We start from the raw sequence: 14,191 nt of genomic DNA, 5'->3' as shown, positions 1-14,191 counted from the left end.
AGGATTGACTGGTTTGATCTCCTTGTTGTCCAAGGGACACTTAAGAGTCTTCTCCAGCACCACAGTTCGAAAGCATCATTCTGTAGCGCTCAGGCTTCTTTATGGTCCAACTCTCATGTCCATGACTATTGGAAAAACCACAGCTTTGACTATATGGACCTTTGTCAGCAAACTGATGTATCTGCTTTTTAATATGCTGTCTAGGTTTGTCATAGCTTTCCTCCCAAGGAGAAAGTGACTTGTAATTTCATGGCTGTAGTCACTGTCCACAGTGATTTTGGAGCCGAAGAAAATAAAATCTGTCACTGCTTCCACTTATTCCCCTTTTATTTGCCATGAAGTGGTGAGACTGGATGCCAAGATCTTAGTTTTTTGAATGTTGAGTTTTAAGCCAGCTTTTTCACTCTCCTCTTTCACGCTCATCAGAGGCTCTTTAGTTCCTCTTCATTCTCTGCCATTAGGGTGGTATCATTTGCATATCTGAGGCTGCTGATACTTCTCCTGGCAATCTTGATTCCAGTTTGAGATTCATCCAGCCCAGCATTTCGCATGATGTACTCTGCACAGAAGTTAAGGGTGACAATACACAGCCTTGTCGTACTCCTTTCCCAATTCTAAACCAGTCATTTGTTTGAAGTTTGGTTCTAATTGTTGCCTCTTGATCTGCATACAGATTTCTCAGGAGACAGGTAAAGTGGTCTGGCATTCCAGAAGCATATGCTTTTACATTTATATCTATGTTTCATTTAGAAGTTAATTTCTGCACAGAGTATATGGTAAGAATCAAGGTTCTACTTTTTAAATTTTCAGTACAGATATTCAGATTTTCTGCACCATTTGTCAAAAAGACTATTCCCAGTATGTCAACTAGACTTACTGTGGTGATCATTTCCCAATAGATACAAAAACTGAATCTTTATGTTGTACATCTGAAATCAATATAATGTTGTATGGTATCATACTTCAACTTAAAACAAGACTTTTCTTCCCCTTACTGAATTATGTACGCATCTTTTATTTACCTTTGATTACCTTGTAATCTCTACCTTATCTATAGTTATGTTCAACTTTTCATTCATAAAATTATTTTAGGTTTTATCTTTCTTTCTCTTACTCAAGTCTTGCCAGCAATTTATCAGTTTCATTGATTTGTTTCCAAAGAACAAATTTTGGGGGATTGAACCTGGGCCCAGGCAGTGAAAGCACTGAGTTCTAACCACTGGACCACCAAGGAATTCCCAGCAATTTCTTATGTTTTTGTTATTAACTTCTAACCCATTCAGAAATTACAGTCTGTAATCATGACACCTACCAATCAAAATCTGTTTTTGTTTTATTAACATCCTAAAATCCAGGGTGGCAAACTATGGCCAGTGGGCCAAATCTGCCCTGCCACCTGTTTTTGAACAGTCCAAAAACTATAGTTTTAAAGGATCAGGGAAAAAAATTAAGAGAAGACTATTTTGTTATATGCAAAATTATATAAAATTCAAATTTTAGCATTCATAAACAAGCTTTTAATTTTATCAACAGAAACTTTTCTGGTTTCCTTTCTTGTTATACAGTACTTATATAACATCCTAAAGTGTGATTCCTAGTCCACAAAGCCTAAAATATGTACTATCTGCCCCTTCAAAGAAAAAATCTGTGAAACCTTAGAACATGATCAATTTTTGTAAACATTCAAATGATCCTTGGTTCTCTAATTGGTGAATTCAGAAACTAAAAATGTCCATTAGGTCAAGCTTGTTAACTGTGTTGCTCAGATTTTCTAAACCTTTGCTGATTCCTTTTGTTGTTGAAACCTCTCAGTATATCAATGAATTTATCAATCTTTACTTTCAGTTCTATCAATTTCCTTCATGAGTTTTGATATTATTATTAAGTACATATATATTTAAAATATCATCTTAGTAAACTACACCTTTTATCATTATGTGGTAGCACTCTACAAACTAAACATTACTTTCTATCTTTAAGTCTATCTTATCTGAAGGTAGTATTTGCTATCCCAGCTTTTTTTTTCTGGATACATGCTTAATATATTTTTTCATCCTTTTAAACTTGTACACGTCAAGGTTCAGGTATGACTCTTAATAAAGACATGGCTATGTTTTTAAAAATGCAATCAGTCAAGCATCATCTTGATTGGTGAAGTCAGTCCATTTACATTTATTCTAATTAGTGGTATTTTGATCCTGTTTCTATCACCTGAATTTACTTTTTCAGTTTGTGTGTGCGTTAGTCGCTCAGTCGTGTCTGACTCTTTGTGACCCCATGGACTGTAGCCCACCAGACTTCTCTGTCCATGGGGTTTTCCAGGCAAGAAGATTGGAGTGGGTTGCCATTTCCTTCTCCAGGGGATCTTCCTGACCCAGAGATCAAACCCATGTCTCCTGCATTGCAGGCAGATTCTTTACCATCTGAGCTACCAGGGAAGCCATTTGTATTACCTTTTATATCTTTTTTAACCTAAAAAGAAATTGGTATCTATGATTTTCCCTGTTGCTTATACTTGGAAATGTTCACCTCCTTTAAAATTTGTAGCACTACTAGATTTATCACATTTCAGATAATAATAAAATAAATGAACAAACACAAAAAAGGACATGAACTTTTTGCTGTTTCCCCAGACGGAGTTATAGGTTATCAGCAACCAGCATGTTTCCATTACGACCATGGCAGAACTGTGTGAGATAACTTCTCGACTGCTCATCTGAAGTTACTGAAAAAATGCTGTTTGCTTAGGAAAACTCGGAATTTTGGTTTCTCCGTCCTTATGTTCCAACCAATTAAATTATTTAGTTTTTCTTAAGGACCAAAAAGATTTTTGACAGACAACACATTAATTCTGCAATAAAATTTAGAAGTCCTTTCATTTTGCAATGATAACACTACTTATTTACATGCGGTTTAACTCATTTATCTTTGTATAAAAGGAGCAGTTTCTTACTAGAGGCTAAAACATATAGCCAGTGATAAGTCGCTTCTCTGAGATACCAGCAATGTTACAATCACAAAAAATTGGTAATACAGAATGTTTATCGGAGAAGGCAATCGCAACCCACTCCAGTACTCTTGCCTGGAAAATCCCATGGACGGAGGGGCCTGGTGGGCTGCAGTCCATGGGGTTGCTAGGAGTCGGACATGACTGAGTGACTTCACTTTCACTTTTCACTTTCATGCATTGGAGAAGGAAATGGCAACCCACTCCAGTGTTCTTGCCTGGAGAATTCCAGGGACGGGAGAGCCAGGTGGGCTGCCATCTATGGGGTCACACAGAATCGGACACGACTGAAGCGACTTAGCAGCAGCAGCAGCAGCAGCAGCAGCAGAATGTTTATAGAAACTAATTGGGAGTATTAAATTAGGTCAGCACAGAGTGATAAGTCTATATCAAAACTGGGAAAACAGAACCAGGGGAAAGGAGTTCCCCATGCTCTAATGGAAACAAGCAGAAAGCCCTTCTTTGCCAGTCTTTCTGAGGCAGAGGCTGCTGCATTCCTGCCCTGATGAAAGCGAGCAGCCTGACAGCCCCTGCCCAAGGCAGCCTTTCCTCAGTCAGCCCGAGACCTGTGCCTGGCACAGCCGGCCTGTGACTAATGCTATAACATAATGCAGGCAACGCCTCCAGACTCATTTCTGAAATAAAGGACTCACAATCGTTTCCTGAAAAAAGGAGTGATGAAGCTTCACTTGGCTTCTGCCAAATGTTTGGTTACTTCATGACAATGAAAGGCACACTACATAACAAAGATCACCTGTCATTTCTTCTCCAGAGTCTCACGGCTCTCTGGCCAGACTTCAAGGACGGGCCTCCTCCCCGCAGACACTGCTGCCAGCGCACAGCCCTTTGCTCCCTCCACCAGTGAGTCATTGTCATCGGAGCGTGATGCTTCTCAGACAAGACGTGGCCCCAACAGAATTAAAAGCAACTGAAACTCCCCCAAATGCAAGCGCTTAACCATACTTGCTCAGTGGGTTCTGAGGTTTGCAGAATCAGAAGGCCCAAGAGCAAAACTATATAAAAATCTGGATCAGATCACAAGATACAGTGGTTACTTTGGATCAACCTGAAGGGCACAGGCTTTTGTGAGATTCTAGCTGCTTCTAGATGTTCTCTGGTCCATGGAAGCCCATTCACCTCCAGCTCTGAAGTCATCCTCTCTCATTTCTAAAACCCTTTTTCTGTAGCGAACTCTCAATGAAAAGAAAAGCCAAGGGACGACGTGGGGGCAGAGATCACACAGCTACCACCAGAGAAGGCAGAAGCCTCGCTCCTCATCACTAGGACACAGTTCGGCAGCACCCTGGGGCTGATGGTGGTGAAGCCTGAGCTCTATGTACATACTATGAGCACGTGCGTTTCTGCTAAAGAGAAAACAGTTTATCGTCTGGGAACAAGACAGAGATTTGGAGTCAACCCTGGGTTCAAAAACTTCCCCGGGTGGCCTGAGTGGCCTGAGTCCTTTTCTTTGTTAACTCAGAGTAACATCTGCCCAGCAGGGTTCCTGTGGAGACTGAGGGAAGGCCAGCACCAAGTGACACCCCGAGGTCCCCCTTGCTGCCTTTCTCTGAGTAGTGCTTTGAAGACCTTGTGTTGGCCAAGGCAATCGCTGGGCCCTTCTAGGGAAAGAGTTCACACTTCAATGGATGGGAGAACAACAGCACTCTAGAGACCTTCATGGGCAAGTTCAGAGAAATCTGCACTGGATAGAAAGCCGTCAACAGTTGCTGCTTCAAGGCCTGAAGCTGGTCTCTGGTGATGACTTCCTGGTGACTGTTTAAGGGCAGGTACACCCTGGGGTTGAGGTCTTTGGGTGTCAGCACCTCACAATGCTTCAGGCACCATCCCAACTCATGGGGTCAACCACCACATCCAGATGGTGTCAAAACATTTTCTGTATTTAATCCTATGTAATCCTCTGAGTAGGGTGTCCCTGGTAGCTCAGTTGGTAAAGAATCTGCCTGTAATGCAGGAGACCCCAGTTCAATTCCTGGATCGGGAAGATCCCCTGGAGAAGAGATAGGCTACCCACTTCAGTATTCTTGGGCTTCCCTGGTAGCTCAGTTGGTAAAGCCACCTGCAATGTGGGAGACGTGGGTTTAATTCCTGGGTTGGGAAGATCCCCTGGAGGAGGGCATGGCAACCCACTCCAGTATTCTTGCCTGGATAAACCCATGGACAGAAGAGCCTGGCGGGCTACAGTCATCGGGTCGCAAAGAGTCGGACATGACTGAGCGACTGAGCACAGTCCTCCTAGTTATCCCTGGAGGCAGATACTGTTACAGTCCCAAGTATACAGAAGAGGAAACTGAGGTACAGAAGTGAAGTGTCTCCTACAAGGAGTCATGACTGAGAGGCTGACTCCAGAGCTCACACTCGTGACCACAGGTCTACCTTCTGGTGACGTGAACTTCTCAGGGCATGGAGGTCTCCACATTTGTGGCTCTATTTCAGGTGAGTTAGCAGGCACAGGGTGGGTGCCATCTCTTCCTTCTTTCTCTCACAGGGGGATATAGGAAACTGATAAGGCCTTCTTAGATCCCGTCAAAATTAGTACACTGACCTTACCAACTAAATAAACTCACAAAAACAGAACATTGTGCTTTTACTGGGAAGTAGGTTTGCCTCCTGTGATGGTATCTACGAAGTTTCTCAGCCTAACAGTAACTGCTGATAACAGGTTCATTCCCTGCAATTTTCTGTCACTTCACCAGTCTGAATCTCTCAAAGTTGGTGAGCTCGTAGCTTATTTAAGCAACAGCTGGGAGGAGAGATGGTAAGAATTTGTTTCCTTGGAAATGTACAGGCAGTTGTGAAGACTATCCCTACAGAGTCAAACAGTCTAAGAAACCCCTCGTCAATAAGGTCCTGTGAGGACTCTGGCCTGGCAAATCCTCGGGTGGGACCCGAGTCATTATGCACCTGGGACGGGAGCTCCATGCAGCCGTGCTCCCGAGGAGAAAGAGCCAGGGTGGCGCCATCAGCCACCGGAACACACCAAGGGGTTTAAAGCAGCACAGCTCGGCGGATATCCCAGGAGCAGTGGTTCCCCACAAAGCGGAGACAAACTGGCACCGGAAAGGAGGGGCTAAGCGCCGACCACAGGTGGCCCCCCTAACTGGAACCCGACAGAGCGAGGGCTGAAACTCGGCCTGAGGAGCAGGTGCTGAGAACGGCACGCGGAGTTCCCCACGAGAGCACGTGGAACATGACAACGTGGGGAAACACCTTTGCAGGGGCGCAGAGACGCCCGTGCCAGGAGCACTGCAGAGGGTTCGAGTCAACAGGGAAGCACAACACTGATGGTGCAAAACGACTTCGCAGACTCAACTGAAGCTCAGAACGTGGAGATTCTCACGACAGCCGCAGGCTGGAAGAGACGGAGGCGCCGTCCTTCCCCTCCAGAGGAAGCTCGAGGAGCAGGCCCTGGCTTCACTCACCCGCCTCTGTCCAGCCCCAAGGTGCCTCCCGCTGCTCACCTGGGCACCTCGGTCATTGACCAGCTCCACAGACCACCGGCCCTCGTACTGGATCCATACGAATATCCCGCCATCCGCGTCGCATGTGGCCAGCTTCTGGTACGGCTCGTTCCACCTCACCAGCACAACCTGGAAGACGACCAGGAAGACATTTACTGCAGGGAAGGAGCCCGTGGGCAAGGAAGCCATTTACAAAGTTATCAGACCCAGAACTAAAGAGAAAGTGCGGTCAAAGAAAGGATTCAAGGAGGACGGCAGGAGGGAGGAGAGGGCTGGGGGGCAGATCAGCAGAGGGAAGGATGGATGTGTCTCAGGGACTGGCCCACGTGTCAAGACTTCTGACAAACAGTGGGCATCTGAGCAAACCATAATAAACTCCAGCACGAAAAACGGCCACCACCATGAAAACAGAGAGCAAGCCAGGGCCTGCCTGTACCCGCCCGGCCTCCCGCAGCACCAGGATTGCTCCTCTGATGGTCCCGTGTGGTGGGAAAGCAATTTTCTCAAAATTCATTGTGTATCTGAATCGGAGGCTCTTTATTTAGCATAGGAAAAAAGAAAAGGTGGGACCTATTTAATCTCATTTTTTCCCCTAAGTGAAACTTTCTATGTCTTTTCCAAGACTACCTTATTTCCAAATAGTTCAGCATCTAAACATGCCAATTTGGAAAAAAATACACAGCAGAAATAAGTTGCTTGTGATTTATCACAGAGAAAAGATGAAGAAATAATCAACTTCAAAACTGATGCATGTAAGAACTTAATTTTTAAATTTGATAACTTCTGAATCTGGACAAATCATTTTCATCTTTCTCAACTATCACTCCCTCAGCTAAAGGTGGACCCTGCTAGGTGGTTGGTGGCATTGGCCCTCACAGAGCCCAGTGAAACCTGCAAGGACACGGGGCTATCAAATGGTCACAAGAAGACACAAAACCAGCACCTGGGGTCACTGGGGGCAGGTTCCAGAGTGTGGCCTGACCCGCCCGTGCTGGTGACTGAGATTTCATTCATTCAGCTCTTTTTTAAAACTCTGCATAGAGAGCTGAAAGGCTGCAATCTTCTGAGACCTGGCCATCATCAGCCAATCTAACCTAGTCAGTGGCCCCCATGCCAAACGGATACAAGCTCTCCATGGATGCAGGCACTGCCCACTGCCTGCCACTGGCCCATCTGACTTTGTCCCTCTGCCAGGACTGCCTGCCTCGCTCTGTTTGCAGCTTGGCAGGTGCTGCCCTCACCGCCCACCCCCCAACTCCTGTGCCCACGGATCCAGGCTCCCTCCGACATGGAGCCCTGGCCACCTGAGGGATGGGTGGAGGCACCCTTGCCTCTGAACACTGATGTGCAGGAATGCCGCGAGCGTGCCAAACAGCCCCATGTAAGTTATGAGTCTCATTCGGCTATAGGTTTGAACAGTGGCTGAAAACTATTGCAAGTAGGTTATTTTCAACTCCCAAAGGCATTTTAACAACAGCCAATAATACTGACTGACTGCCTATTACCAACTGTTAGGTTGCGAAGGTAGAAGTTAAGAAATCCTGGTCCGTGTGGAGTTCAGTTCACTGAACAGACGTCACATCCTGCTCTATATGCAGAGCTGGGAACATATGACAGACAGGAGGTGGATGGTGAGGAGCAACAAATCCAGACCCATTATCTTAAAGTCTAGTTTCTAAAGGGGCTTCCCTGGTGGCTCAGCAGTAAAGAATCTGCCTGCAACTGGATCCCTGGGTCGAGAAGAACCCCGGGAGAAGGAAATGGCAAATTGTTCCAGTACTCTTGCCTGGGAAATTCCATGGACAGAGGAGCCTGGTGGGCTATACAGTCCCCTGGGCCACAAAGAGTCAGACACGACTGAGAGACTAAGACTTCCACTTTTAATTTGTTCTAATTTTTAAAATTCTGTATTTAAATTACTGATCCAATTCTTAAGTGTCTTTAAACGTATCAAATGTGTCATAAAATTTAGAATTTCCAAGCAGCCAACTTCATAAACTTCTTTCAGACCCAGTGGTGCCTGGCCCGAGCAGTGCTCACCACAGTGTGCCACAATCTGGTCCCCGAGACACGCTCACCATCCAAGCCCACAGCCACTCGTGCATTTCAGAACAGTGACGGGAGGACCAGTGTGACTAATAAGAATGTGATCGCTTTTAAACTATTTAAGTTAAATACGGTAAACATTCGTCTACTATAGTCTTCCTTGCTGCTGCTGCTGCTGCTGCTGCTAAGTCACTTCAGTTGTGTCCGACTCTGTGTGACCCCATAGACGGCAGCCCACCAGGCTCCACCGTCCCCGGGATTCTCCAGGCAAGAACACTGGAGTGGGTTGCCATTTCCTTCTCCAATGCGTGAAAAGTGAAAAGTGAAAGTGAAGTCGCTCAGTCGTGTCCGACTCTGTGCGACCCCATGGACTGCAGCCCACCAGGCTCCTCCGTCCATGGGATTTTCCAGGCAAGAGCACTGGAGTGGGGTGCCATTGCCTTCTCTGATAGTCTTCCTTACAGAATAGTATTTTGATGACAAGGCATCATCATTCAGAAAACAGAGGCGAGTCACATTTTCTATACTTCTGCCTTTTTCCTTTAACATGCATTGCCACATACGGTTGCATATGTAGTTATCATCATCAGTAAAACCTCTCCTTGAGAACAGCCTGCATAGTCACAGCATGACATGGACACAAAAGAGCAGAGGTAAAAAAAAATATTTTACAATTATTTCTAACATTAAAAATGTCTTGGTCTTGTGGTAACACTAGTGGTTGTTGGACAAACAAAAAATTCACAGACTCGACTTCATCTTTTCGTAATTCCGGATGAGTTGAGACTCAGCAGTTAACAGAATGCAGCCCCCATCCACACACTACTTTGCTGGGAGTGTAACTGGTGTAATGGAATATAGGTGGTTGCTCCCCTAAATTAAGAGAAATCTTTCCAGTGACTCTTGGTTTAAAAATAAAGTTTTCAAAGGCAGTGTTGTTTCCCTGGGTTAGTTTTCTCATTTCCTCTCTCGTCTGTGATTCTGAGCCGTCCGTCTTATCTCCCGGCAGCTTATTTCCTGTTCTCCCAATCCCTCCAGTCTGCCTGGCAGAGTCAGGACATACCAGAGTGCTGAGGAATTGCCGAGCGAGCGGGGCCAGCTGGGTTCTCAGTCGCCCAGATCACACGGCAGGGCGCTGAGCAGAGCCCAGAGCGTTCCACGGCAGAGCCTTCCTTCCCTCTTAGAAGAAGATGGGGCTCCTCTTTGCTTTGGGCACAAAAGAGCTCCAGCATTAAGGATGTTAGGTGAAGCGTGCATTCTACTGAACAGACAGAATGTAAGTCAAGTTTTGACTTAGGTCTTTGATTATTCCCCCAAAAAGCTAGCCTGCCAAAATAAGATTTCTATTGTTTTATAGTTATTCTTATCAATAAATACTTATGGAGGAATATTAAAGGCAGAGAAATTCACAGTAAAAATGCAATGCAGGTCTGTAGAAGGCCTCGTTGGGCTGTTCTGTAATGCCCTCAATAAGTCACTTCACCTTCTATTCCTGGCACTATTTTTAGACAGAACAAAGCCCTAGTGTCAGCTAATCCACCTCAAGGATGTTCATCTTTTGAGACAGGAACCCTTCAAATAGTGTTGGTAGAAAAACTGATGCTTTTGAATTGTCATGCTAGAGAAGACTCTTGAGAGTCCCTTGGATAGCAAGGAGATCAAACCAGTCAATCCTAAGGGAAATCAGTCCTGAATATTCACTGGAAAGACTGATGCTGAAGCTCTAATACTTTGGCCACCTGATGCAAAGAACGGACTCATTAGAAAATAAGACGCTGATGCTGGGAAAGAGTGAAGGCAGGAGGAGAAGGGGAAGACAGAGGATGAGATGGTTGGATGGCATCACTAACTCGATGGACATGAGTCTGAGCAAGCTCCAGGAGTTGGTGATGGACAGGGAGGCCTGGCGTGCTGCAGTCCACGGGGTCACAAAGAGCTGGACTCGACTGAGTGACTGAACTGATGATTCCAAATGTTCCATTCTAAAGCAAGGGAGTTAACCTCCTATATCTGGAAGAACATAGACAGACTACAAAAACATCTGATTCTCAAAACAGCCTGGTACCTGGAGCGGGCATTCTCGTCTTCACTTTATAGAAAAGGAAACAGGTTCAGGGAGGTTCCCTTGCCCACAGCACCCAACTGGCGGGAGGCAGAGAAAGGCTCGGAACCAGGCACACTCATCCCTGGTTCTTTGTGTCTTCCTAATTACAAAATGAAGTCAGGCATAATCATTTTAGGAGCCTATTTTGGGGGAATACTGATTCATGCTAGGAAAACGATGGTATTTGTGAATACTTGATTTTTTAAAAATTAGAATGCTGAAATATCTAGTCTAGAACTTTTGACCATCCAAAATGAGCTATAAAAAATTGTTCAGAAGGGCTTCCCTGCTGGCCCAGTGGTAAAGAATCCGCCTGCCAATCAATGCTGAAGACACGGGTTCGATCCCTCGGTTGGGAAGATCCCACACTCCGTGGAGCAACCAAGCCCATCTGCCACAACTACTGAGGCCCCAGTGCCCTAGAGCCCATGCTCTGCAACAGGAGAAGCCATTGCAATGAGAAGCTTGCACATCGCAACTAGAGAGTAGGCCATGCTCGCCACAACTAGGGAAATCCCGTGCGGCAACAAAGACCCAGCACAGCCAAAAATGATCAATAAAAAATAAATAATTTTTTTAATGTTGAGAAAACTAGAAAAACAATCTTGGGGCAGAATCAGGAGACATAAGCACAAATGATGAGAAGTCCATGAGAAGTACGTGAAAGAGAACTTTCTAACAAGGAGCAGGAGCACTGCCTATCCGTGGAAGGGGCTGTCTTCAAAAGGAACCTGGAACGCTGGAAACAAGAGGCGGGACAGCCAACTGCCAAGGGTACCTAGGAGCAACTCATCTAACCGGGGTGGGGCAGGGGGACTACAACTAGGGGACCTCCATATTACTATCCATCCAACTCTGAGATGACAAATCAAAGTTAAATATGGCCTTAGCATTAGTGATGTTACCGCCTCAAAAAAAAAAAAAAAAGGTTGATTTAAGCTCTTAAGCATCTACCAAGTGATAAACTGCCACTAAATTTGCCAAAGGGAAATTCAATTATTAAAGTAGTTAACTTGGCTATTTGAATTAAAGTTTTATATATTACATATTATTAATACTCTTTGTCAACCAGGTGTGTACTTTAGTGATTTATAATACACTTAACCTAGTAGATTAATTTTCAAGATGTTCCTCTCCAGCTCTCAGAGAAGCTAAGACAGCTGGATTCTCAGCATCTTGCTCTTTAAAATCCCTATCTCTCAGTCCAGCACACCGAGCATTCGGTCAGGAAACAGCACTGCTCCAGGCACACGGCCAGGCTACCAACTGAAGACAGAACCTCAGCTCACCCCCCGACAGGCTGACGCTGACCCCAGCCAACAGCAGGCCTCTCAGCTCCGGAGAGCAGGACACAGCCGGAACCAGGAAGCTTCTCACTGACCACAGAAAACCCGAGTGGCAGTCTGCTCTCTAACACCCTGCAGCTTCATTGTGTCTGAAAAAGGAAGTCAGCCTAGACCATTTCTGAAGATCCTTCCAGCTCTAATACTTTGACACTGAATTCTATTTGGACAAGTACTAAACAAATACGGCATACCTACTCCTAGGTGCAGTATCCTATAAAACTTAAATACTGGTATATTTACCACCCAAGAAAAAAAATCTGGCACATGGATCAGACATACCACCTGGTAGGAGGGTGCGTAATTGATGGGAGGAAGTGCAGCTGAGCAAATACGTTATCATAACTCGATTCAGAGTCTGACATGAAATACAAGTTTCTTCCTAAGTTCTTGCTTATGATTTTTAAAACATGAGTGATGTTGCATTTTAAGTAATTAGTTCAAGAGTTACAAATAGAACTGCCTTATGACCCAGCAATCCCACTGCTGGGTATACACACTGAGGAAACCAGAATTGAGACATGTGTACCCCAATGTTCATCGCAGCACTGTTTATAACAGCCAGGACATGGAAGCAACCTAGATGTCCAGCAGCAGATGAATGGATAAGAAAGCTGTGGTACATATACACAATGGAGTATTACTCAGCCATTAAAAAGAATACATTTGAATCAGTTCTAATGAGGTGGATGAAACTGGAGCCTATTATACAGAGTGAAGAAGGCCAGAAAGAAAAACACCAATACAATATACTAACGCATATATATGGAATTTAGAAAGACGGTAACAATAACCTTGTATGTGAGACAGCAAAAGAGACGCAGATGTATAGAACAGTCTTTTGGACTCTGTGGGAGAGGGAGAGGGTGGGATGATTTGGGAGAATGGCATTGAAACATGTATAATATCATATATGAAACGAATAGCCAGTCCAGGTTTGATGCAGGATACAGGATGCTTGGGGCTGGTGCACTGGGACGACCCAGAGGGATGGTATGGGGAGGGAGGAGGGAGGAGGATTCAGGATGGGGAACATGTGTACACCTGTGGTAGATTCATGTTGATATATGGCAAAACCAATACAATATTGTAAAGTTAAAAAATAAAATAAATTAAAAAAAAAAAGTTACATAAAAACCGAGTCTCTATGTATAGTGACAGTTAATTTTATGTGTCAAGTTCACTGTGCCCCTTTGGATTTTGGAGGCTACATGTCCCTAATTTGGGTGTGACAATCTGGCCTGTTTACCTAGTAACCCCAAAAGCTGCTGATTTTGAGTGGGGTCCAGAAGAAGAGAGAGCTCCTCATGGATCAGGCCACCGTGTGACCTGCTCTGTGCCCCAGGTCACATGATCCAGCAGATCCTGTGGTACCCAAAGCATCAGTGTCAGAAAGGGATGCTGCCTGGAGCCTTTGGTGGAAGAATCTCATTGCAGGCCTCGGGGTTTGGAGCACAGCCCTGCCATCCTCCACAGACAACAACTCTCCTTCTGAGAAACAGCTCTTGGCCTGAAACAGACGGAACACTTAACCACGGGCCAGCAAGTCTCCATGAGACCTGAGCTGCCCATTAGGACCTGGGTATTACCTGACCACCAGCCATAAGTTAAAATATCAACATTTTGGTCAAAACTCATATGTATTTTTCCTTTTTAATCTTTTTTCTAATCATGGAAACATACACTAAGTAAAACTCAAACATTACCGAAGTATATAAATAGAAAATGAACATTTCTTGAAATGCTGTCTTAACTATTTGGCGCACATTCCTTGAGATTCGTATCTCCTGTTCCCTGGCGAACAGACCAGCATGACATCTTAATCCAAATAAATGTGCATTCACCCTCCTCTTTCTAACAGCAAGTTTCTCACATCACCTCCCAACTAGTTGGGATGTGAGAAACCTCCCAACTCCCAACCTCCCAACTCCATTTCCTGTCATAATCTCTGCACACATTATTACCTTGCCTTCAAATAATTTCCTATTCCTCTATTTTGTACTTAAACTGAACCACAAACTCACGGGCTGCTTCTGCTGTCTGTCCCCACATCACAAGACCCAGGTGCCTGGGAAGAGCAGCTCCTTGGTAAAAAGTTCGTGTTAACCAGCCAGGACTTACTCAGGAAAGTGACAGGAGTCCTCCCCCAACACACCACTGACTCATCTTCATAGAGTCCCTCAGGGTCCTCCCGAAGGTCTGTCCCACCAGA

At 45.0% G+C, this 14,191-nt stretch overlaps 1 protein-coding gene across 5 annotated transcripts in view; it reads right to left on the bottom strand.

The window, feature by feature from the left end:
* Positions 1-14,191, bottom strand: part of TULP4 (TUB like protein 4) — a 199,318-nt gene that overhangs the window by 60,183 nt on the left and 124,944 nt on the right. For all 5 annotated transcript variants that reach the window (XM_070796447.1, XM_070796448.1, XM_070796450.1 and 2 more), the window contains one exon: positions 6,487-6,615. In XM_070796447.1, the coding sequence (XP_070652548.1) occupies positions 6,487-6,615 (129 nt within the window). The remainder of the gene's footprint in view (positions 1-6,486; positions 6,616-14,191) is intronic.

Source organism: Bos indicus, chromosome 9 (assembly GCF_029378745.1).
Source record: "Bos indicus isolate NIAB-ARS_2022 breed Sahiwal x Tharparkar chromosome 9, NIAB-ARS_B.indTharparkar_mat_pri_1.0, whole genome shotgun sequence".
Taxonomy (NCBI): domain Eukaryota; kingdom Metazoa; phylum Chordata; class Mammalia; order Artiodactyla; family Bovidae; genus Bos; species Bos indicus.
Note: the sequence above shows the minus strand (reverse complement) of the source record. Positions and strands in the feature narration are given on the sequence as shown.